We start from the raw sequence: 27,412 nt of genomic DNA, 5'->3' as shown, positions 1-27,412 counted from the left end.
AGTAGGCTTTCCATTTAACTTCATAAAAAATGTGAAACCTCTTTTTCACACTGCCTATATAAACAATAGTCAATAGATTATGAAATGATACTGTGAAAAAATTATTTGTATTTCAAAGATAGATTTATATTTCATTAAAACACTGAATGTCTATTTATCAATAATTTGGTATATATGGTATATTACAATTTTTTTAAAATAACAAATGCCTAATTACTAAAATAATGAAACAGAACATCAGTATGGTTATCTCTGAATGAGACTGTTTCCTTCTTTAGTTCTTCTAGACATTCCAAAAGTCTCTCAAATATGTGTTACTTTTACAATCAGAAAGTTTATTTTAAAGTTATATATGAATGTATGTATGTATAAACATGTGTGTATATATGGATGTGTGTGCATCACTTTAAATGGTCTGCTTATGTCTAATTTATAGTATTCACACTGAAAGCAGGACATTGATATAGGAATGAGAAAAATAAGGGGGTAACATTATTTAACAATTAAGAAAATAAGAAAATATCTTTAAATCTCCCTAATTTAACAAAGCAGTTAAAAGTTTGAAGTCAGAAAGATCTGATGAAATCACAGTTCTAACACTTAATGGCTGGCTGATTTAAAAGTAAATTCTCTAATCCTCAGATTCTTCATCTAAAATTTAGGAATAATTTCTAACTAATAAGAGCTTTTAAATGAAATAATACATGGAAATATGTTAGTGCACAATGCCTCTTTAGTGATGGTAGTAATATTTCCTCTTTCCAACTCTGTGTGCAGCCTAATTCCTACCTGTCCTTCAGCTTAAATCAACTTCCTTAGAGAAGCTTTCCCCAAATTAAGTTACCCCATTACACTATTTCATAGTATCCTGTACATTTTCCTTCATAGTCCCTATCACAATTTATAACGATTTATTTGTGCAAACATATACACAGTGCATAGCAAACATATGTAAATTGTGAATGAATTTATGAATAGAAAGAGGTTTATAGTCTTTCCACTGATATCATTAAATTTTGTCTCTACATAACCAGTGGGATCCTAATAATAAATATTAATGCCTATAATACAAATGGGATATTTAAATTTCAATTTAGTTCTTCTGGAGACAACTGCACTAGGGGAAAAAAAAGAACATTACTAGTATTTCAGCCTACTTCTACATACTTAAAGTGACAATAATGGAATAACAATAATTCTCTACACTTTGTCCCTCAGTCTTCCATTAATGAGTCTACTAAAATAAGGATTAAGAAAAATGTTAAGGTTCTTGCTTGACTTTTGGTTTACCTGCTGAGATTTCTTTAAATCACCATCTCCTGCAACTGATTAAAATAGCTGTTTATTGATAAATAAGAGGAGCGCTGGATAGGTAACATTACAGCACTGGTTCTCAAAGTAGTGGTCCCTGGATCATCTACATCAGCATCACTGAGAAATTATTAGAAATCCAAATTATTGGGTTTTCCCTGGATTTACTGCATCAAAAATTCTGGAGGTGAGGCCCAACAGTTTTATGGTTTAGCAAGGCTCTGACTCTAATGCACATTCAAGTTTGGGAACCACTGCATTAGAGGATTCTTTATTTTTTAAGTCATAGGTTGTTTCATTGGTTTTCATCAATTTAATTTCCCAATCTTTATATTTCATCATTAAAATCCTAATATTTCAGTATAAGCTCTAAAATACTTTGAAGTCTGACAAACAGATCATCTGTCCATAACGTAAGAAAGGCAGCCAAACAATGATTACTTAATATACTATTCTATCTGCTGCCTAATCAGTTCATGTTGTCACTGTTCTCTTTTATTGGAAATTAATTCCTTATATTCCTCTTTCTAAATAAAAAGATCCTTGCTCAAGAAAAACTAATTTCAAATAAAACTGGAAGCTGATCAAATACACAATTACTCTGTTTTCAAAGTTTTACACGTCAGGAAAAAAATTATCTGAGCCAAAAATGTAATTAAAAGTAGTATTGTCACTATATGTAAAGATATATACAATTAAGTCTAAGGCTTTTAGGGCACAAGACCTGAAAGACCTGAAAGAATACTGTCTGCTACAAAAACAACAGTATATCTGAGAAATGAGAAATAGTGGTATTTCTAATAGAATTATAATGTAACCTCCATGACATTAAGATTTTGTTTTATTCACTGCTATATCTCCAGAGCCTAGAACAGTGCCTAGTACACAGTAAGCCCCCAATAGGTATTTACTGAATGAACAAACAAAAAGCAGTACACAATAATTGTGGTCTGCCAACAGGTGCTAATCTAAGAACTATTTTTTTCATGTTCACAATGAAATACAAGGAATTTGCACCAGAATGTAAACCAGCTGCATTAGGTGACTCTAATACACACTATTCAATTCATAGGAAAACTATCTCAATGAAGAAACCAAGGTATTGGTTTACATTCTGGCTCAAGCTATTTTTCCATAGAAGACCAATACATAGTTCATAAACAAGCTACACTGAGTATCAATGCTTTAGATTAAATGTTGAGAGAGAAAATGAGCATAAAACATAGAAACAAACTAACTTCAAAGCAAAAAATAATTTGTAAAAATAATGTCTGGCTACAGAAATGTGGTCATAATTACGTCACTGTGTCTTTTAAAGAAAGCTTATAAAATATATAAAAGTAACAAAAAATTTTAAGGATTGAGCTCTTTTTGTCAGCCTAATGTCAGGTTCTAATTAGGAAATTTAAGACATCCCAGTAGTGGCAGAGCCTAAATCTGTGGTCCCCAAACCCTGGCCATGACTGGTACCAGTCTATGGCCTATTAGAAACCCAGCCTCACAGCAGGAGGTGAGCAGCAGGCAAGCCCGGGAAGCTTCATCTGTCTGTATTTACAGCCACTCCCATCACTGGCATCACCACCTGAGTTCCGCCTCCTGTCAGATCAGTCACAGCATTAGATTCTCATAGGAGCGTGAACCCTACTATAAACTGTGCATGTGAGGGACCTAGGTTGCGTGCTCTTTATAAGAATCTAATACCTGATGGTCTGAGGTGGAGCTGAGGTGGTGATGCTAGCTGTGGGAAGCGGCTGCAAATATGAATTATCATTAGCAGAGAGGTTTGACCACAGAAGAAATGTAATGTGTCCAAATAATCACAAAACCATCCCCCCTTAATTTCTGATCACAGATATTAAGACAAAAACATTATGCTCTGAATTAACGAAACCACTTTAAATATACACCTTATATACTTCACACATCACTTTAAAGTGGGTCCAATATTATAATGTCATCTCAAATATAAAAATAAAATAAAGAACTGGGTTGTCAGGAGACAACCAAAGTAAAGTATTAATTTGAATTTCTAATATGGACATATAGTGTGAAGATAGATTACCCATGCCCCTATTTCCTACCTCTTCTATTTTGAAGACTTTTAACTTCTTCTCAACTTTAACCACTCCCATGGAGGTTTGTCTTCCTAAACCATACTATCCCACCATCATCACAACTTCCTATTCATTCTATTAAATTCAACACCTACAAGGTACCTACTAGATATCAGAAAATGTAAAACAGGAAAATTAAAACAATTGCCATAATCAGGGAGTTTACAAAATGGGGAATAAAGAGAGACAAATAAATTATTTTAATATAGTGAAATGAGGACTTTTACGAATAGTACAAAGTGTCACAGCCACACAGAAAGGAAACCAAGTTGATGCTTCTATTTTCTATGCCTCCAGCTCTCTTAATTACTACTTCTACTCTACCTAATTTTACAGTTCACTGAAATCTCCAATTCCTTCTTCCTATCCCATTTTTTTCAAGTTGATCAACTCCTTCATATTTTCTATCCCATCCCTCCCCAATAACAAACAGTTCACAAACTGGCTACACTGAGTAGCACTGCTTTAGACTAAACGTTGAGAGTTGAAATAAGAGGGGGAAATACGGGGAAAAACTAACACCAAAGCAAAGAATAATTTGTAAAATAATGTCTGATGCCTCAGGCTCAGTGATCAGAATTTCCTACACCTCAAATTTCAATATCCTTCTGCCACATCTGCCCTTCAAATCCCTATATCAATCCAAGTATCTTTCTTTTCTAGCCCTATGCCCCAGCTGCTGAGCACTATAGAAAATTATACGACTTTGTTGTTAGAGCCCTTAAAAATGGTGACTAAGCTCAGCTGAGTCCTTGACAATCTAAGCAACACTGAGCATATTTCTAACTAGCTTTCTCTCTGGAATTCCACTGCTGCTATTACAAACCTTCACCACTCTCCTCAGGATTCCCTACCTCTAATCTTTGCCATCCCCAGCCAGTTGCCTTGCCTATGTCTTCAAAATGCTATACATATTAATTAGGCATAGCTGAAAATGAATATTACTTAAATCATTTCTTTATTCACAAAATATTTGTGTATTGAACTAACTCAGGAATTTAAAAATCCTAATATTATTTAATTGATAAAACAGATTCAGTCCCACAGGACTTACAAACAACCTCTCATCTGCTACCTGACAATTTCAGCCTTTGAAAATACAACCGAATAGCTGAACCAAGATGCAAACTCAACTCTCAAAACTGATAAACTTGGTAGTTTATGTACCAAAGATCAAGCAACTCTGTTTCAGAAAAGAAAGTGCATCAGGATTTCCTAGTTTATGAATTCTTATTTTAGATACAAATCTAACAAATTTGATTACTACAGTAGACTGGAAGCAGCATTAAAAAAGTGGGGAGAGGTAGACTCAAATCTGAGGGATGTGGTGAGCATTGTGGAGGGGAAGGGCATACCTCTAACTCTTGCTAGGGAGAGCAAAGATATAAAATGTAACCAAAATGTTCGTTTCATATTTTATTGAAATAAAATTTTTTAAAAAAGGAAATGAAATCTGAAAATAAATACCTTCTCACAAAGGAAAAAAAAAAGTGGGGAGAGGTAAAATATTCCCAGACTCTGGCATGACAGCAATAAAATTAGCAGATGCCAAAAGGAGAGAAAACAAAAACTATACAAATATATTAATTCAAACAAAATAACAAAGTAGGACTATTTATCATAGAAGCAAAGTAAACTATACACATCTACAGCAGCTGAGGGCATACTATAGTACAAGTGGAGTGCATTCTAGTGCAACTGAAGCTGGTATTCTGTTTATAAATAATTATAAATGTTCATACCTACTATAGAAATATTTTCATTAAAATGGTCAGAATAAGATCCATTTGGTTACTTAGATTACACCTTCATGTTTTTATAAAATGACGACTATATTAAATAGATTTATTCCCTATGAATTGTGTTACATATTCACCCATGTATATAATTCCATTAGTCAGAATGTAGTTTTACATATGTATAAAAAAATTAAACTAGTCGTTTATTTCCAGCCATGTCCACCATTCAAAAATAAGACAGTAACTGCATGACTTAAAATTGAGGGAATAGTTTTGCTGATTTTTACATACTGCAGTCACAGCACAATTCTACGTTCAAGAAAGAAAAACAAATATTAAAGAAAACTGAGAAGTTCTTCAGAGTCTCTAATCATACAGTAGTTAACCAACCCACTCATTAGTCAGTTGTTTTTGCTGTTTCTATCCAGTTTTTTCAAATAACCTTTCTAAATATAAAATTATTTCATTAATCAACTTTAAAAGTGAAATGAATTGCACAGACCAATGTCTGAAATCTGAGTATACAGCAAAAAGCATAAAAAGAAAAACGAAGCTGCTTAAAATTTGCTCTTAGAATTTGTTTTGGAACTTGATAAAATGATTTCTCAAAATTTATCTGGAAGAATAAAAATGCGAAAAGAGTCAAAAATATTTTAAAAAGAAAAGTTATGCAGATGGATTTGAACTAAAATATCAAATATTAAAACATATTAAGAAGCTATAATAACTAAAATAATGCAGTCCTGGCAAAGGAATAAACAATTCAATGTAACAAAACAGAAAAGTCAAAGGTAATAATTTATTATCTGATAAAGGTAGCATTTCAGTTCTGAGGGGAAAGGAAAAGAGATAATTTGTTGTGGTAAGACCACTGACAAATCAATTTGAAGAAAAATTGTTTTAACTTAGAACCCTCCCAGACATCATACAACAAAATGGTTTAAATATTAAACTGCAGAAACTAAAATCCTGAAATATAATGCATGAAGATACATATTAAAATTGAGGGTAAGACTTTCTGTCGAAGAGAGAAGCAGTAAGATATATAAGAATCTAACAAGTACATGAAAACTCACATTTTAAAAAAAAATCAATATAAAAAAACCTTAAGGAAACGAACAGACTAGGGGAATAGAGGGATAAGGAGAATGCCAAATATAATTAACAAAGGGATAATGCCTTTAACATATTAAAGGCCCTTAATAAATAATTTAAAAAAACAGATCTCGGTAAAATTATACTAAGAATATAAATAGACAAACACAAAAAAAGAATTATAAATGGCAAAAGTATTTTGAAGCTCAGTAGTCAAATGAAAGCTGTAAAACAATATAATGTTTTATTCTTAAATTGTAAGGGAGAAAGATAAAGGGGGGTGCTCTCATAACTTTATAGAAATGTAAATCAGTTCAACTTTCCTGGAAGAAAAATTAGGAAGTTAATATAAAAAAAGCCTTTAAACTCAAAAATTCTTCTTCTAAAACCTTAGGGTAATAGATACCAAGATTTCATTACATCATTTTTTAATAATAATGGAAAAACTGGATATAATCGAATGGCTCAACAGGCAATTAACAACACCATACAATGAAATAATAAGTTCTAATAACATAGAAAGTTGTTCACAATATATTAAATGAGAAAAAAAAGACAGGTACCAAAAAAGCACAGTAATAACTAAAAATCACTAAGAACTTTCAAAAAATAAGTCACACACATACCACACACCCCAAAGTGTCTGACTCTTTCTTAATAAAGGATTATAGGCAGCTTTTATTTTCTTCTTTTTGCTTATCTGTGTAAAAATCTTATTACCTCTTCTTACTTAGGTAACTCATTTAGTAGTTATCTCAGTTTCCTTGAATAATAAGAGGCTTCCTTGTGTTTAAGCCTTCTTGAATTATTCAAACAGTAACTAGAGACACACACACACACACACACACACACACGCACAGACACACACACACACCTCTATGTTACTATGCAGGGATCTCTAGATAAATTATCTTAAAAAAAAAAATGTTAAATCAGCCAGGCACGGTGGCTCACGCCTGTAATCCTAGCACTCTGGGAGGCCAGGGCAGGAGGATCACCCAAGGTCAGGAGTTCGAAACCTGCCTGAGCAAGACCCCATCTCTACTAAAAATAGAAAGAAATTAATTGGCCAACTAAAAATATATACAAAAAATTAGCCAGGCATGGTGAGGTGCATGCCTGTAGTCCCAGCTACTCCAGAGGCTGAAGCAGAAAGATTGCTTGAGCCCAGGAGTTTAAGATTGCTGTGAGCTAGGGGGATGCCACAGCATTCTAGCCCGGGCAACAAAGTGAGACTCTGTCTCAAAAAAAAAAAAAAATGTTAAAGCAAGCACAAAAGAAAGTTTATTGCATGTACTCTGTATGTAAAAAGGAAAAAAAGATCATATTTATATTTGTTCATATGTGGATAAAGAAATTCTGGGAAGAATATAAAGGAATAAAACTTGTTACTCAAAGGAATGAAACCAGGCAGCAGGCATAAGAGAATATCTTTTTACTGCATACCTATTTTTAAATGTGTAAATGTATAGCCTATTAAAAACTAAACTGAAAACAATTCTTACACACTAAAATATATATGTATTACATTACTCAATGTTGGCAAGACATACATACACTGTTAGTAGGATTATAACACATTAAAGCCTTTAAGGAAGATCACCAAAAACCTTCCAAACAAGTATGCCCTCTGACCTAGGACTCCCACTTCTGGAAATTAGTCCTAATGAAATATCCAGTCACACTCAAAGATAGATAAATAGAAAGGAAGTTTATTGCAATGCAATCCATAACATTAAAAAAATTAGAGACAATTTAATGTATTTAACAAGATTGCTTAAAGATAACATAATGGAATAGTAAGTATAATATGCACTTCTGGTATTTATTTTTTAATTTTTTATATGCACTGGGAAAGAGAAATACTAAAGCATTAATAGCACTCTAATACAGTGAATTTAAGGTATTCATTATGATTGCTCCGTGTTTTCTAATTTTTTTCAGAAAAAAACATGAACTGCTTCTATAATAGGGAATTATTTTTTAAAAAACACTCCATTTAGAATAAAATGTTAATACAACAATTTTTTATCCATAATATTTCCAGAGTCTTTTATTGGGGGTAGTGGTAGTTATTTGTTCCTAACATTTAAAATCCACCAATACAGAAAGAATTAAACCAAGATCTTTTGGCTCCAAATTTATAATCTTCTCCACTGTATCACGCTATTTTAATCACTCACAGATAGTATTGTTTTTCTTTGTATCAATTTGCCAATTAAAATATTTATATTTTATTACAAATCCCAGATAAGTGAAGTTTTATTATCTGTAAAAAAAGATATTATCTATGATCACATACTTCTAAAAGATTAGAGATATTTATAAAGGACATTGATAAGATCAAATTCTAATCTGGAAGAAGCAGAATAAAAAAATACTATCAGTGCATGACTTAGGAATGGGTTGATTCCAAGTTTGACTATTTGGAAAGTAATTCCACACAAAAAGAATGTTATTTTTGTTGAATAAATAAATATTAATTGATTGCCAGGCCAGTCCAAAAAAATTTAATTTAACCCACTGCCCTATTAAATACACATTGCCAGTCAGTGTAATACAGGAATAGGGATAAAGCCATGAAAGGTTAGTAATACTCTACTAGCCATGGCAAAAACTGGTAATAATGTAGCTGTTTTGTTTTAAGACAGAGAAGCCTATAGAAAGTAAAGGAAGAAAGCAGTCAGTCATATAAAACAGATTAAGGATTAGTTCTCAATACTTGTCTCAATAAAAGTGGTTTGTGAACACTATTTTATCATGGGAAAAAATGTTATGACAATTAGAAAACTTTCTTTTGACTATAGCAACATTTTTTTCAAAGGTATATAGTATTTTAACTAAGATTTTTAAAAAATATCTACACAGAGATATCTGAAAAAGATATTTGCAAAAGGTAGAATATTCATACCAAGGCCGGGCGCGGTGGCTCACGCCTGTAATCCTAGCTCTCTGGGAGGCCCAGGCGGGCGGATTGCTCAAGGTCAGGAGTTCAAAACCAGCCTGAGCAAGAGCGAGACCCCGTCTCTACTATAAATAGAAAGAAATTAATTGGCCAACTGATATATATATAAAAAATTAGCCGGGCATGGTGGCGCATGCCTGTAGTCCCAGCTACTCGGGAGGCTGAGGCAGAAGGATCGCTCGAGCCCAGGAGTTTGAGGTTACTGTGAGCTAGGCTGACGCCACGGCACTCACTCTAGCCTGGACAACAAAACGAGACTCTGTCTCAAAAAAAAAAAAAAAAAAAGAATATTCATACCAACATATATTTTTATGATATATTTTAATATGTTAAAAATACAAATACATACACACACAGGTGTTAACATATGTTACCACCTTAAAATACATCACAAGATAAGTCAATTCTCATTTCTTTGTATTTTAAAACTGCCTAGCAGTCTCACATCTAGAGATAATCAAGACTGTGCTTTAGCAAACTTAAAATCTATCATGGGCCTTTAGAATCAGCAAATAGTCAAAATTAAAAACACTCATTCCTCTATATTAGGAATCTACTATTCTTTACTAGAATTACACCCTTTTAATTTGGGGAGTTGTTTACATCCTAAATCAACAAAATTTACTGTAAGGAGGCAAATGAACACATAATCATGGATACCAAATGTTAATATCCTATCCAAAGTTACTAACCACTCTGATATATTTTTAGTACTTAAGAATCCCTTTTTATCCAGTATCTTTTTTAAAGATTAATTTTGAACCTGATCATTTAAAACAAGTTTCAAAAGCTCAGCATAACAAAAATAATGAATCAATAAAATACTATATAACATATTGCTAATTTTATAGCTATCAGAAATTTTATAAATATAGCTACATAAAAAATGAGGACCCAAAACTCACAACAATATTATATATTCAATTATACTTGCTGGCATGAGAATCAAGTGTAATACAATAAATTCAGAGCTATAGTCACAAAATTTTCAGAAATATTAAGTATATATGCTACATATATTCACAAAAAAACATTTTTAAGAAACTGAACACATTATTAGTCATACTTTCTAAAACATAGAACATAAATGTAATAATAAACCTCCCAATCAAATCTGACCTGCCAAAGTAGACAAAAATTACCATCTTCAAACCTTTAAAGAATTGTGGAATATTGACAACTTAAAAAAAAAAGAGGAAGAAGAAAAACGCCAATGACTACTAAAATATAAAATCAGGCCGGGCGCTGTGGCTCACACCTGTAATCCTAGCTCTTGGGAGGCCGAGGCGGGCGGATTGCTCAAGGTCAGGAGTTCAAAACCAGCCTGAGCAAGAGCGAGACCCCGTCTCTACTATAAATAGAAAGAAATTAATTGGCCAATTGATATATATATAAAAAATTAGCCGGGCATGGTGGCGCATGCCCGTAGTCCCAGCTACTCGGGAGGCTGAGGCAGAAGGATCGCTCGAGCCCAGGAGTTTGAGGTTGCTGTGAGCTAGGCTGACGCCACGGCACTCACTCTAGCCTGGGCAACAGAGTGAGACTCTGTCTCAAAAAAAAAAATATATATATATAAAATCAACAGGATATATATAACATTTCCCAGTTTCAATAAAAATACATGGAACCCAGAAAAACTTTTCTCGATATAACTTATATTTTCTACATTTCTTCTATGCTGTCCAATATGGTAGCCACTTGCTACGTGTGGCTATTTAAATTTAAATTAATTAAAATAAAATGAAATTTAAAATTCAGTTGCTCAGTTGTCTAGCTTACTTAATTCACTCAATAGGTACATGTGGCTAGCTAGTGGCTATCATACTAGACAGGACAGAAAAAGAAATTTCCATCACTGTAGAAAGTTTTACTGAACAGCATGCTCTAAGTAGACAAATCCTTTTTCTCTATAATTAAGAAATTCTTCCCATAAATTACAAATATTTCCTCCTGCACTTGAAACACATTTTATAAACTTCCTAATCAGTATGTAAATGATGATAATTATTTTTCAAAAAGATGATAACAACTAACAGGACAGTGTTTACCATGTGCTTTAACTCAATCTCATTTAATCTTTACATTATCCCTGTGAGGTAGATACAAGTCCACAAAATCCCTTAACTGAAAGATGTATCATAGAATTCAGAAGTTTTCAGATTTTTGAAAGTTTATGCAGTACATAAACCATATGCTACATAATACCCTCAGCAGGGTCTAGGGAAGCACTCAGGAACAGTGGAATGTGTGACTATTCACACTAAAAATAAGTGAAGAACATAAATAGCTGCACATCAATTAGGGCCTGGTTCTGCCATCAAATTAGTTCAAAAGAGGAACTTCCATTCTCCGTCATGATAATTAGCAAATACACTGCAATTTTAGAATGACAGATCTGTGACTTTTTACCTATCTTTCCCCATATAACTAAGGATTTTTATCACAGAATTATTCAAATAACCCTGTCTCTCTGCATTTCAAGACTTTATTTCTAAGAGTGGGCAAGATATTTTTCTCCCTGGTAATTATACATATTATTCTAAACTGAAAGTCCCAGTTAATTTCTTTTCATGAGAGAAATGATAGTAATATTTAAATATAAAATCAAAATTTTATCATGCCACATTTATAAAATCACATTTGTTTAACAAAAGCACTTAACTCAACTGGATTTAGGAACTAAACATTTCCTATTTCATTTCTAAAAGGAAAAAAAAGTATAACCAACTTTCCATTACATAGTGCTTTTATGTTCTCAGTTTGCTTTTACAGTAATGCTACTGAGCTGTGAAACCTGGCATCGGCACCAGGCCTGTAAACCTGAAAAAAGTACAACATGACAAGGCAAGAAATATATAAATCAATAAAATAAGAAAGAAAATATTCAATGAAAACTTTTAAAATTAATTAAAATTCTTAAGAAGTTCGTTAAAATACCTATAATGTAGATTGAAAAGATTTCACTTTCAAATGTATAGGCTGCTTGAGTTCAACAACCTAAAAATAAAAAAACTGTGGACTCTTCTAGCACAGGTTATTCAAAGAGCTGTGATAAAGAGCATACAGCAAATGTGCTCAGTTATACGAACTAGGTAAGGCACAGCTGCTGTCAACCAAACCCACTAGCAATTAGGTGACTACTAATCCTTTAGTTTAAAATCTATAGAAGCACTTCCTAAGGAGTGCTTCACTGGTGGTATTTACCACCCACATTTTAAAATATGGTAAGTTCTTCAAGGCTCTGATAGAACAGACTAGCTGCCAGTTCTATATTAAATAGCAGATCATGACAATTTCATTTGTGATTGACAATTAGACACCTATCAGTGAAACTATTCCTGGAAATGACACTATAATATTGTTACTTATTTAGAGGGCAGGGAGCCAGGAGAAAAACAGCTCAATAATAGTGAATAGGGGCGGGCGCGGTGGCTCACGCCTGTAATCCTAGCACTCCGGGAGGCCGAGGCGGGCGGATTGCTCAAGGTCAGGAGTTCGAAACCACCCTGAGCAAGAGCGAGACCCCGTCTCTACTATAAATAGAAATAAATTAATTGGCCAACTAATATATATAGATAAAATTAGCCGGGCATGGTGGCGCATGCCTGTAGTCCCAGCTACGCGGGAGGCTGAGGCAGGAGGATTGCTTGAGCCCAGGAGATTGAGGTTGCTGTGAGCTAGGCTGACGCCATGGCACTCACTCTAGCCTGGGCAACAAAGCGAGACTCTGTCTCAAAAAAAAAAAAATAATAGTGAATAGATGGGAAAGAGAGTAGTAGAGAATTGAAAAGTAGCAATACAAACAGGCTCAGAACTGTGAAACAGCAACAGTGAAGTAGGTATTCACAGAATGAGATTCCTCAAACACAAAATAAACACAGCAGCTTAATTAAGTCTGCACTCTCTCATTTGAAATGAGCACATAAGGATCAATTTATATCAATTCTAATTTTATATAATCAAAAGCCTAAATTTTTTATATCAGTGGAAATATTGGTAAATTTTTTTAAATCCCCCCAATTTTGGTCCTATATCCCTGTTCTGTGAAGAAATTCATAAGGGGAAAAAAATAACTTCAGACTATAAATGATGAATGTAACTATTAGGAGCGGCCATTCTATGAGGTTTGAAATAGAAGGAAAATGTACATTTATTCCAGAGCTGTGGCCAACAATAACTATTGCAATCTGAATCTAGTTTAGGCACACCAGTTGGGAAGATGTTTGCAAAAGTATTTAATAAGAAAGTGCAGAATTTAGCTTATATTTTTTCTCAGTTTTCTTAAATGGACTGAGGTCCACCAAATGCATTAAGCAGAACCTCTCCCACTTACAAATGACAAAAGGAAATACTACTCTACAGCTTTCTTTTTAAAGAGAGGTGTTTTTATAGAGGTTATCCATCTTTTTCTGTAAAGGGCCATATAGTAAATATTTTCAGTTTTACAGGCCACATGGTCTATGTCACAAATTCTCAACTCTGCCATATAGCATGAAAGCAGCAACAGACAACAGATAAAAGAACGAGGATGGCTGTGGTCCAATAAAATTTTATTTACAAAAACAGGCAGCAAACCCATGGCCATAGTTTGCTGACCTCTGCTATATATCATCTGTTTTTAAATAACAAATAGATTGTTTCTATAAATATAATGAATTTTGAGACAATATTCTTAAAATTGGTATTTGCTTTAAAATACTTTATTTGTAAAAAAGTAGAGAGTAGGGGAAAAAGTTAAATAAGACTGGTAAAACAATTATTGTTTAAGCCAGGTGATTAATATATGGGGTTCATTATACTCTTCTCTATAATTTCATGAGTTTGAAAATTTCCAAGTTAAAATTTTTTAAAGAATACAAAGGAAATCAATGAACCAACTCTACACAAAAATGAATTTTCTCACCTTACTGTAAACCATTTAAAACATGCCTAATATTTAAAACATAATTGACATAACACAATGTAAAAGATTCTTAACATAAAGCTACTAAAACTATAATGAAAAAAGTTAAACTAATCCACAAAATTTATACAAGTATAAACCCTTAAAATTTTCCATAATTTAAAACACAGGCTCACTTCATAGAGCTCCTAATTAGGTTTAATTTATTCCTCTTATCTAACAAAAGGTGTCATCAATTTTGGGCTTTAGAATATAATTTTCTATAAGAAATATATTAACATCTAATAGGTCTATTACTTTTTAAATTAATGTGTAATTTTTCTATTTCTCAGTTTTAAATTCTAAGCAATAGATATTAATAGATATAACTCACATAAACAAATTTTCTTTAGGTTCTTCAATAATTAAGACTGTAAAGGGATCCTATGACCAAAAAGTTTGAGAACCTATGACCTCAATGTTTTCAACGCTATTTAAAGTATGTTTACCAAGCAACTATAGATATATGCTCAAAGTAATTTTATCTTTGAATAATCATCAAATAGTGGTGTTAATTTACCATGAAAGCTATGGATATAAACCCACAACAGGAAGACACTTAAACCTTTAACAGAACTATTCTTAAAAACTGCCTGATACGTCACGAATAACGTATCCAAAGGAAAAGAAGTGCTATAATGTGTTGACCCCTTGTAAACAACTATCTCAACAGTAAAGAAAAACTACTATGTGTCAACAGACATTTCTAATAAATATGCTACCTCCTATCAAATCAAGATATGTAGTCTCACTCAATGAAATCAAGCAGAATAGAGACTTAAGAAATTTTAATGACTGGCAATTTCTCCAATATTAAATGATGTTTTTTAAATCCTCTAAGTTTTTTCCTAGTATTCTGAAATATAGTGATTCTAAACATTATCAAACTAAAATCTAATTTAAATTAAGTTCATAAAATTATTAAGACATTTGAGAAAAACCAAGAACTTCTCCATGAAAACATTTTAACTATCTAAGAATACAACCAGTTTCAAAATCTTCTAAATCTAAAACTAAAATATTAATAATCCATAACACAGATTTGAGCAAATAATAATTAGAGCAAATGTGTTTATGTAATTATTCATTCTATCTTTTATAAAGATGAACCAATACTCATTTATCAAATACAGTACCACTGTAGCATTCTTAACCAATTTTGCCTCTTCTGTATATGGCTATTTAAAATGTTATCGGATACTATTTCATTTTTACGTGAATAAATACAAATTATTTTGAAGTTTTACAAATTTTGTTATTTCAATTGTTTTTCTTCAACATGAATAAATTTAAAATAGTAATAGTATGCGGAGACATACTTACATCATACTCTGTAATTCTGCTGCAAAGCTTACAGACTTCCCTGTACTTCTTCCACTACTTGAAGTGGCAGTAGACATCGGACTAGCTGCAGTATTATTCATCTAAATAAAAAGAAGAATTAAAGCTTACAAGATGTATTTAACTATAAATATTAATAAATGGATGAAAAAATGCAAGAAATTTTAAATTACTTCAAAAAGTATAGAAAATTTAAATTTCTGATCATTTCTGTTTTGCATAAAACTGTGGAAAACAGACTGTGCTTCAATCTCCTCAACTATAAATGGGAATAATAATCCCATCCTCTTAGGGTTGTTGTGAGAATTAAATGAACGCATGCAAAGATGCAAAACAGTATTTAGCACACAGCAAGTACACAACAAATGTCAGCTATCATAATAACCAGAAAGACCTTAAGAACTCCCTTTTCTTGATCTGCTAAAAGCTTCTATATAAATTTAGATTTGTAAATTTCACAATCACACAAGTTTTAAAAAATTGAATATTTTAACTAAAAGACTTCAACGCAATTCAACAACTATTAAGTAGTTTCCTTATAAAATAAATTAATTCCAATTTGACTGTTGACATCACTAATTACTAGTCACTCCAGCTCAAAATCTCAGTAATTATGTTTGACTCCTTCTCCTGCACCCTTTAATTTGTAAGAAGCCAAGTAAATTCTACTTTATGTTCTCATATCCTTCCACTCTTGTTCTACTGCCATGGCTCTCTATGAACTCTTATCTACATCTTCTCTCTCTCCATCTTGGTTCATTCTACACATTGCTGCCAAACTTATTTCCTTAATATATTACTCTAATCTGACCACCCCCCTGGGTAATGATAAAATAATAAAGGGAACCTAAACCCAGGTCATTCACCAAGGGTTGAAATAGAAGGGCTGAGTCTCATGAAAGAAGGCTGAGAAAAAAAACTACTAGAGATCACTGCCTGAGATAACATGAAGTTTACATGAAGCTTCTGAAAAGAAAACGGGACAAAGATCTAAGACAAGTGCACAGAAAGAAAGGAAAAAGAAAAAAGCTCCATTCAAATTGAGCCTAAAAAGCAAAATTCTATCACACATAAAGAACCTAATGCTAAAATAGGCCATCACCTTTTTAAAGCCTAAATTTGTCCTATTTTTTTCACAAAGATTTTTGAAGTACTTTCTACAAATGATACAGGAAAAGAAACATTACCATTTGAAATTTACTATACAGGCACTTTAACCAACTAAGCCACGGTACCCTCCATCAATCCTACTGCCTCAGCCTCCCAAGTGGCTGGGACTACAGGCATGCACCACAATGACTGGCTAATTTTTCCTATATATTTTTAGTTGTCCAGCTAATTTCTTCCTATTTTTAGTAGAGATGGGTCTCACTCTTGCTCAGGCTGGTCTTGAACTCCTGACCTCGAGCGATCCTCCCGCCTCGGCCTCCTAGAGTGCTAGGATTACAAGCCTGAGCCACCATGCCCTGCCTACCATTCAAAATTTAAGTTAAAAAAAATTACATCAAGAGTCCAAGACTGGAGGAAAACAGACAGGAAACTGAGGAAACTTCTACAAACAGGCAAAATCAGGACAAAGTGCTAAAAAAAAAAAAAGGAACTTGGATCTCTCAAGGACCTCAGAAAAAAACAATTATGATTTGACTCGTCAAATTTGACAGACATGCCATTCTGTGGGATTATCCTACGGTCAAATGTCCTAAGACACTGCTGGAGCAACCTGCCCCTTTTTCATTTTCAAATCCAGTCACCCTGTTCTAACTCTCCCTAAAGATGAGATATTTCGGCCGGGCGCGGGTTGCTCACGCCTGTAATCCAAGCTCTCTGGGAGGCCGAGGTGGGCGGATTGTTCGAGGTCAGGAGTTCGAAACCAGCCTGAGCAAGAGCAAGACCTTGTCTCTACTATAAATAGAAAGAAATTAATTGGCCAACTAATATATAGAAAAAACAACTGGCCGGGCATGGTGGTGAATGCCTGTAGTCCCAGCTACTCAGGAGGCTGAGGCAGGAGGATCACTTGAGCCCAGGAGTTTGAGGTTGCTGTGAGCTAGACTGACGCCATGGCACTCACTCCAGCCTGGGCAACAAAGTGAGACTCTGTCTCAAAAAAAATAAATAAATAAAAATAAAAAAAAGAGGAGATATTTCATAAAGTAAATGCATATTAAAACCACAGCTTTCTCAGGTTGTCTTTCTATTGCAAATGTTTCACATCAGGGTATTTATTGCTAAAAGGTAAAGGGTCTCAATTCTAGTTTATTATAACCATGATCATCCTTTCACAGTCAAGTTAATTTTTAAATCAAACAGGTGAATAACATTTTTCTTGACATGATGAGCTGATAGCTCTTTACTCTTTAAAATATTTCCCATACCCACATTTTTCTGATGGTTTAGATAATTAACTTCTTTAGACATTAACTTCTTACACATCAAAGTCCTATCATCCCAATGCTTTACTTCCTTTCTTCCAGACACTTAAAAAAAATCCTGTTAAAAGCAGAAGCACTCAAGTCAATTTTCTCTAATAAATACAGTTAACATGGAACTGAAAACCTACTGTAATCTTCTCAATGGGTTAATGTCCTGCAGTTGTTTCAGCTTTCAATTGAAATGCAGCTGTTTGCCATATTTTACAAAATGAATTCAGATGTGCAGATTGGGACCTAGATTATTTCAACATGCCATAGTTTAATATGTGAACCCAAGGAATAAGTTCACTTATGATTAAAACTATTTAAACCTGATCATTAAGCCAATAGCCAGTACTATGTTACACCTATAAAATCGTGTTCCAGAGAAAAATCGGCGGTTTTTGTTTTTTTTGAGACAGGGTCTGCCTGTCACCCGGGCAGGAGTACACTGGCCCAATTATATAGTTCACTGCAGCCTTGAACTCCTGGGCTCAAGGGATCCTCCCAGTTCAGCCTTGCAAGTAACTGGGACCACAGGTGTGCATCACAATGCCCCACTTTTTTTTGTTTTTTTTCCTTTTCTTTTTGTAGAGATCAGAGTCTCACTCTATGTTGCCCAGGCTGGTCTTGAAATCCTGGTCTCAAACTCCTGGCCTCAAGTAATCCTCCTGCCTCAGCCTCCCAAAGTGCTGGGATTACACGAGTTAGCCACCACACCTGGTCAGCACTTATCTTTTAATTTAAAACAATGAAATTTAAGATAGACCCCTTACCTCAGAAAATACTGCTACCAAAAAAAAAGTTTTGACTGTAGTGAAGTTATACATCATAAAGTGTACTAGGCCAGTAGGAAGTGGTCAGATTTCGGGAATATATTTTGAAGGCAGAGCTGATTGGCTGATGGACTAGACATGGGATCTGAGAGAAGAACAGTCAAGGATGACTCTGAAGTCCGGGGCCCAAGCAACTGCTTGAGTGGTGGTGCCATTTATGAGATCAGGAAGACTGGGAAGGAAAAAACCCAGTTCAGTTGAGGCCATGTTAAGTTTGAGACAACTATCAAACATTCAAGTGGAAGCTTTGTGAGAGATGTTGTAAAGTAGAAAACGGAAATAAAAGTCATGGTCACAGGGTTTTTGTTAAGAAGGATAATTAACCAATAACAGAACCTCATATAAGGATCAATTAATCTTTCAAACTCAGTTCCTCCATCTGTCAAGAATAATTTCTGTCTCACCAGGGTATTAAGAACAATACAGAGCCTACCACATAATGGACATTCAAAAAATATATCTGAATTGAAGATAACAACAGAACACCTTGTAAACTATGAAAACTCTCCCTCTTCTCTTTAGATAATATAGATATATAAACTGTGCATTTACATATCCTAGTTAGCTACATGAACAATTTTTTTTAACTTACAGACATAGGAGGCCAGTTACAGACTGCTCAGACACATGAGGTTCTAGTATCATATTTTTCTTGTTTAGTCTCATATTGATGTAAGTTTCTATTCCATGTGCTTTCATATTCAGTATTCTTCCAGAAAAACTGAGTTTCAAAAAAATATTTATTCTTTGCAAAAATGATCCCTGAAGTACACTGCAAATGTGCCTACCAGGTTATCCTAAAATACTCAACTTCCAAATCTGACAAACAGCATACAGCAAAGCTTACTTTTCCAATATTAAAACACTTGTTTATATATAAAATTGAGTGACTTAATGGTTAACTTTTCAGATGAATGGAAAATTTTGGAATCAATTATACTCCTAATAGTAAGAGGTAAGTGTATTTGACAAAGATATCCAAAAAAGGTGCAAGTCCCTTAAACATCAAAGACTCTCTTCCAGTCTAGATTCATTTTAGAAAGATTAAGTCTTATGAAAATTTGGTGTTAAACATAAACAATTCAAGAGAATATGTGATGTTAAAAACAGTTTATGTGACTAAAAAGGAATGGGAGATCTACTGTATGCGTGTGAAAAATAGATGAATTTGGAGTATATAAAGGGTCTTTTACCTGTATTAGCTCACATTTTTCCCACGATCACCCTGAAAGGCAAGTATTTTCCCTCTACCAATGAGGAAACTAAAAGTAAAAATTTTGGCTAAAGATCACAAATCTAAAAAAAAAAAAAAAGGGCTCTGATCCCAGGTAACTGATAACCTAAAATATTCCATCTAGATATCTAGATATACTATATTTTAACAAAACACTCATTTTGGTGCCTTCCTTTTTTCATTTGTAAAAGCTGCCTAACTCCTCCTAACACACTAAAATAATGTGAACAATGAAGAGTTGTACACACAGCAGTCAGGAGACTTAGGTTGTCATTAAGTTATCTTGAAGACTGATTAGTTTTAACAGCTAAAGAATTCTTTGTTTAAAAGAAAATCTTAGGCAGAGGGATAAACAATTATAACAGATAAAAGTACAACTATGTAAACTGGTGGGAGGGGAACCAAAGACAACTGAGCAGTTTTCAGAACTAGTTTGAAAATCACTAATTTCACCCAAATCCCTCATTTTTCAGGTGAGGAAACTGGAGTCCAGAAGGGTTTCTTGAACTGCCCAAGGACACACCACTATTTAGTGATACAAGCTGGGACTAAACTGAGGTCCCCTGACTCCTGGTCCAGAGTTCTTTCTACTATACAACGAGGAACATACAAATAAAAAAGTTCATCATAACTAACTCATAAGACCTCCACAATTTGTTTGTCACAGTGAACTGTGTTGTGAAATATCTGCCTATGCCAAACCACAGTGCAGCACTAAAGAGCTGGGCTCTGGAGTTCAAATACAGGCTCTACCATGTGACCTTGGGCAAGTCATGCCACCTCCCTGCCTCAGTGCCCTCACCTCTAAAATGGAGATTAAAAATACTCTCATAAGTTACATTAATGTATGGAAAGAACTTAGGATAGTGCCTCATACATATAAGGCACTAAATTCATGTTAACAATAATGATGATGATGAATCTAAGCAAAAGTATAGCTTCTTAAAAACATATCACAAGGATTATCATTAAACATACTGTATATTCTCAAGGAGAGAATGTTATGGTTTGGAGTAGTCTTTTCTTAAAGGCTAAGATATGAATAAAGTGACTTATATAGTATTCAGTCATAGAACTGCTACAGCATTTAAAATAAAAGTACACTTCAAGATTGTTTTCAGTAATTTGTATTTGTATGGCATTTTACAGATTTCAAAGTAAATTTACATAAATTATTTCAATTTACTCCATAATTCAATGAATATGACTTTTCAGTAACTCCCACATACCACATGTCAAACAGCATGATATTTTCATGTTATCTTATTTAACCTTCAATATCTATTAACTATAAGCCAGATATTTTCAGAGGCAGTAAACAGTGCAAAAAAAACCTGACAGATCCATTCCCGAAAGAGCTATTACTATCTTCATTTTTAAAATGAGGAAAACAGGCTTCTTAGATTAAATAACTTGGCCCAAATCACAGTTAGTAAATTGCAAAGTGAGGATTCAAATCAAGTGTTTTGGACCCTCAATAAAATATTTTATCCACTACAGTATAAATTTAATAATGCATTTGGCCTATTTATCGTTATTTAAGTAAACTATAAGCAAAATCCTTAACATTCTAATACATAATAAGCAGATTTGTAAATGATTTCACTATTCAACCTCTCCATAAAATAAGTATTATTTCAACACAAATACTCCATCTTCCACTTAGACTGATATGGCCTAAGATGCTTTGCAGCTCCCTACACTAAAAGATGATTTTTTTCAGAGAGAACCAAAATCAAGCTGCCCAAGATTTGTATCCAAAGCAAAATTTTCAAATTACCAGTGGCTTAAATAGACAGGTCACTTGGCCTTATTCCTGGTATCTACCTTACCTATTTAAGCATAAAAGCAATAATTTTGCTACTATTTTAAAGCAAGTATATTTCTGAGATTTCAATATGGTCAACCTTCTAAAATTGAGTATTATGAATTTCAGTAAGTCTAAAAGTAGGGTGCCCATATTATTATGTGGTTCCAACTTGAACATTTTTGATAGCGAAAAGGACTCTATTAATAATTGGGATGGGACAACCAGGCTTTAAACCATGACTGCCCCAGAAAAATTAAGGCATACAGTCACCCTACATGAGAGCAACTCCTTTTGATTTGTATATTATGGCCTATTCTCTGCATATGATTTAATTCATGAGCTTTAATTTATTGTTCCAGATGTAATGATTATCTTCAGCCTTGAGACCAAGGGCATCATTTTATAGACATCAGACCAGAGTTAGGAGTGCTATCTATAAAGTTTTTTTAAGTTTTAGTTTCAACCTGACTTTATAAACACTTGCCTTAGAAAGAAAAACATATGCATGTATTTCCAAGAAAGTAATCTTGTAAAACATCTATCACCAAATTTCACTCATCTCATCAAAAGTTTTGAATACAGATAACCACAAAACTACTCCTAAATTGTCTCAATGCTCAAGAGTTACTACTACAATTTATTCAATTGCTTTATTATACAAAAGGTTAACAAAAATAAAAAGCACCATCTTTCAAATGGCAAAAACTTCAGGAATAAAAGAGTTGAAAAGCTTTCACTGAAAATTAACCAAAGTGGTAAAAGACAGGAGAAACCTATGATTGCAATACAGTACAATAATGTTTAAAGAAAAGATTAAGAGTTAGTGTTGTCATGGCTCTCCAATTAAACCTAGCATTAACTGTACAACCTAAGAGTCAAAAGAATGCTCTGTTTTAATTTGTCAAGCTATAAGTAAGTACTAACAGATCCATGCTTTGATATATTTCAATGAAAGGCATTATTTGAATATAATTATGATTCCCAAAAGGCAATAAATGTTCCAAGAGTTGGCTTCTCTTATTTAAAACTCAACCAAATCAAGAATTGGAAGGGTTCTTTCTAGATTCTAGACCTATGCTGTCCAATGCAGTAGCCACTAGCCACACCTATATATTTACATTTTACTAATAAGTAGAATTTAAAAGAAAGTTCCTCAATGAAATTTGCCACATTTCAAGTGCTCAAAAGCCACTCCGCTTAGTGGCTACCATATTGGGGCAGCACAGATTACAGAACATCTCCATCACGGCAGAAAGTTCCACTGAACAGTGCAGCTCTAAATCTAAATACCCTGAGACAAGACACTTGCAACAGCACAATGAAGTATACAGTATTTTTGCAAAGTACTACCACAAAACTGTTACTCATATTTAGTCAAATTCAGCCTCTTTGGACAATTCAACAAATTCCACCAGTTCCGTCCTCAAATTGGTTTTCAAGTAAAGCTTTGCAGATCAAATTTATTTCCTCTTCCAAGGTCTGCCCCACACATACCCTAAAACCCCAGGTCAGATAAATACATTTTTCTTTCCAATGAAATAGTTTACCATTTCTACTAACCTCATGGAGAGATGCTAATTTACCCACATTTACGAGTATCATTATGTCTTGAGGATCGTCTGAGTGTCCTATATCATATTCCACTGTCCCCATAACTTCAGTCTCACCAAGTGTCCCGATTTTAATTGAGAAAATAAAGTCACAGTCATTCCGGGCTCGTAAAACATGAAGATCAAAAGTAATTACAACATGTACTGAGCAGCGCCTGGAGCTGTTCTAAGCGTCTACCATGTATTCTCTCACATAATCCTCGCAATTCCGAACTAGACTATAACGATCCCCAATTTACAGACCAAAATACCTAGGCAAGGACCAGCTAAATAATTTCCCCAGGGGTCAAAGACACAGAGAACAGAGTAAAACCTTTTTTCCTCTTTCTTAATGCTACACTCTCACCAACGCTGCCTAACTCTTCTCCCATCGTGCCATAAAGCAACAATTTCCTTCTTTAAGGGTTCCACGCCCCCTCCACACACTACCTAGGTGACAGGCGAAAGGTGCAGAGCACACAGCCCTGCATTCCTGCCGCGGCTCATCCGCCCAGCTCCCCTCGCCCCACCCCCACCCGCCGGCGGGGAGGAGTCAGGAGTCAACTCCACACTCCGCCGGGGAACCAGGACGCCTGGCCGGGCCGGCGCCTCCCACGGCCGCCCGCCCGGCCGGCAGCCGCCCTCCAGCCCGGCCCAGGAAGTGGCCATTGCAGGGGCCTAGAGGCGCCGCTCCGGCTTCCCTGACCTGTCCCCAGCCCGCGGCCCCCGCCCCGCCCCCACACCCCCTACTACAACCTCTGCTTTAAGAACACTTGTAGGCACGGCTGCGCGTCCCGCGTGGAGATTGTGGGGGTAGAGTTGGTGCGGTTTCAGCTGCTGCGGCCCAGGACAGGCTTGGAAGGGGGGGTGGGTAGAAAGTGTAGACAGAGAAAAGGTGACTGGGCTGTGTGGAGGGGGGGTGCAAGATGGCGTGAGCGCGACTCTCGGTGGGGCGGGGGCTGTGGAGACAGGAGGTAGCGATACGGACGCCCCCACCACTGGCTGTGCGGGCGCATGCGCGCTCGGCCAGGTGGCGCGCGGTCCGCTTTCTAGCGCAAGCTACTTCCGCCACGCTCGGCGGGGGCGGGGCGTTGTGCGCGGCCCTCAGGGCCGGGAGCGGGCTGGGCTGGGCCACGCGGCTGGCGTAGAGTCGGGGTCGCTGGTAGAGGTGTGGGGAAGAGCTGGGAACCAAAGATAGTACGCGGTCCAACGCTTGTGTGCTTTAGGAATGGGGCTGACAGGGCTAGGGTTTTTGAAGGATTTGGTGACCGACACTGGAAGTTGGTTTTCAACTCCAGGGTAGAGATTGGCCGATGTGAGCTTCTCTTCAGGAATTGGGGTGAACGGGGATCGTAGCCGGATTGTGCTTTTAGAATGGCGGAGAGGTCTCAAAGAGGGTTTCCCCAAAGGACTGCAACGCTGGAGTGTCAATGGGAACCCTTTCTTGGGACAGTGAAACGCCAGCTCTCCCGCCGGCCCCCCGCACTTTGCTCCCTGCCCTGGCACAGATCATTCCACAGGCAGTGGGAGATGGTCTGCAATTAAATTTTTACCCAACTCATTTTACTAAGCTCAGGCATTTATGTTTTTGTTATCGAAAGTTTCTTCTACTTAAGGCTTTTTTTGGACGAGCCTGTGTTCATGTTTCTTGAGGATTTGGGCCTGTTCTTCATTTTTAAATCTTACGCCCCCAATATTGAATTCTACGCCTTGTCTCACATTTGATTGATCCAGGTGTAGTTCATTAAATAACAGTTGTTCAAGACAGTGATTTAAGTTTCACTCATTATATTATTTGAAGTATTATTTATATTTTTAACATTCTTTTTGGCTGCTGTGGTCCATGCTTCGCGTCCATTCCTACTCTGTCAAATATTATGCTGTATTTTAAAGGGATTCAATTGTTAACCTTCAGGTCTTTTTAAGCATTACTGCTTAAGTTATTTTCTTGCATATGAGTACTGTGTATATCTCCCAATTAATCCCTTCCTTCCTCCTGTTTGCTTATGTGGTTTAAAACAGCAACTTATTTGGTTATTTCCTCTGTGGATTGTAGTTGAGCCTTCTGTTAATTTTGTGTTTGGTTCTCTTTAATCTCCCCAACACTTAAATATTTTCAAATACTTAAACTTCCAAAAGGATAAATATATTTAGGATGTGAGACCTCGATATAATGTGCAAATCAGGGCTCAATTCAATGCTGGACAAAATAGGCAGTATAAGGGAAAGTAACAGAATGAGAATTGTAATAACTTCTTACAGAGGAAGACTGATTTATACAATAGTTGAAAAACTCTTTTAGTACATTTCCAAGAAAATAGTTAACAAAAAATTAAGAGAAAAACGAATTATCACGTCTAAAGAAATATAATTCCAAGCAGATCATTTCAATTAAAATTAGGTTCAATTAATGTTGCCATACCTGGAGTTTCACCAGATTTGACCTAGTTTATTAGAATAGAACCTATATCTTCTTACTCTCAGACTACTGATGTTTAGCCTACATATAACCACACACAACAGGAGTTAATGAAATTGAGACATGGAGAAAGGAAACTGGATTAAACAAGGCACTGGAACAGAGAGCTTAAAAATTCACTCTTAGGATACTGTGAATTGTGCTGTTGGCAGAGATTTTAGTTTTCAAGTTACTTGAGTTCTAGTGTTCCTACTTCCTGAAACCTTAAAATCCGTTTTTTAAAATTTGATTTAGGTATAATTTTGCTTCTAGTTTGAAAGTATTACTGTACACAAAGGGTCAAAAATATTTTTCCATTAGATTATTATCAAATACCCTAAACTAGCAATGCTACTATGATATCTTAATTATAACAAAGCTAAAACAGTGAAGCTCTTGCTAAAGGTAAGGCTTTGATGACTACTATTTCTCAGAAAAATAAAAGCTTTCCAAAGCATGTGTGGAAAACACTTTGGGAGGCCAAACACATCATATCACTGCACAAAAATGTCTCTATCACCTGAACAAAATTGTTAAAGAAAAATGAAGCATCATTAGTGTAGACTTTACCTTCCTCTGGCATGATAACCTTCATGTAGACTCACCAGTGCAGGGGGCCTGAAACCATGACCCGCGGCCCTCCAAGGACATTTATTCGGCCTGCTGGGTGTTTTTGCCGCCACTGCCTGTCCTGCGTAGCAGCAGACTCATCCCGGTCCCACAGTGCACATGTGTGGAATGTGTGCTGCACTCTCCAATGGCCCTCCAACGGTCTGAGAGACAGTGAACTGGTTCCCTGTTTAAAAAGTTTGAGGACCCCTGCCTAGTGCAAAAAAGGAAGTGTAAAAGTAAAAATGCCCATTGGCATCTTAAAAATGATTAGGTTAGGTAAAAAGCACTCAATTCTCGAAAGAATAGCAAAAGCCATGGCTAATATTAATAGCCCTGTGATTCTGCAGAACTAGTTTCTTCTCATGTGGATGCCACAGTGATAGTTCACTTCAGATGACTTGCAAATTCTTTCTCTTGTGATAAATGACTGTTACTTGCTAGGATGCTTGTGGAGACTTTTTATTTTTCTATTTATCAATTATTTTATCCTTTGCTGTATTTGCCTTAGATTTTTAATGCTTAAATTGTCACCATGGAAATAAGCTGGAAAGAACTGCATATTATAATTGTTAAATTGTTGCTATATTCAGTTAATTTCCTGACATTGAGAACTGTTTTTCATGCAATCTCAAAGGTATATTGTTTTATGTTTAGAGTAAGTTGTTCTGACCAAAAAGATTGTTCAGCTCTGTAGTACCTGGGCAAATCACTTAACATCATTGGGCCTCAGTTTTTTGTTTTTCTGTTTGTTGATTGGTTGGTTGGTTGGTTGGTTGGTTGGTTGGTTGGTTGGTTTTGAGACAGAGTCTTGCTCTGTCACCCTGGGTAGAGTGCAGTGGTGTCATCATGGCTCATTGCAACCTCAAACTCCTGGGCTCAAGCAATCCTTTTGCCTCAGCCTCCCATAGGCGTATGCTACCTTGCCCAGCAAATTTTTCTATTTTTTGCAGAGACA

At 35.2% G+C, this 27,412-nt stretch overlaps 1 protein-coding gene and 1 long non-coding RNA gene across 4 annotated transcripts in view; one reads left to right on the top strand and one right to left on the bottom strand.

Moving 5' to 3' along the window:
* The window catches only part of LOC142870977 (uncharacterized), a 39,573-nt gene extending 18,777 nt beyond the window's left edge, over window positions 1–20,796 (top strand). The window contains exon 3 of the long non-coding RNA XR_012919320.1: window positions 20,462–20,796. This is a non-coding gene — a long non-coding RNA (uncharacterized LOC142870977). The remainder of the gene's footprint in view (window positions 1–20,461) is intronic.
* The window catches only part of SUPT3H (SPT3 homolog, SAGA and STAGA complex component), a 426,870-nt gene extending 402,573 nt beyond the window's left edge, over window positions 1–24,297 (bottom strand). The window contains exons 1-2 of one of the 3 annotated variants that reach the window (XM_012743354.2): window positions 24,144–24,297; window positions 15,490–15,590 (exon numbers count right to left, since the gene is read on the bottom strand). In XM_012743354.2, coding sequence (XP_012598808.1) covers window positions 15,490–15,590 — 101 coding nt within the window. In that variant the 5' untranslated portion in view covers window positions 24,144–24,297. Of the gene's footprint in view, window positions 1–15,489; window positions 15,591–23,837; window positions 23,910–24,143 lie in introns of those variants that run through there. The other 2 variants (XM_076003315.1, XM_076003316.1) reach the window with 2 other exon arrangements.
* Between the last annotated feature and the right edge of the window lie 3,115 nt (window positions 24,298–27,412).

This window comes from Microcebus murinus, chromosome 5 (assembly GCF_040939455.1).
Source record: "Microcebus murinus isolate Inina chromosome 5, M.murinus_Inina_mat1.0, whole genome shotgun sequence".
In the NCBI taxonomy this organism is placed as follows: Eukaryota; Metazoa; Chordata; class Mammalia; order Primates; family Cheirogaleidae; genus Microcebus; species Microcebus murinus.
The sequence above is the reverse complement of the archived record's forward strand: the minus strand, read 5'-3'. Positions and strand labels throughout refer to the sequence as shown.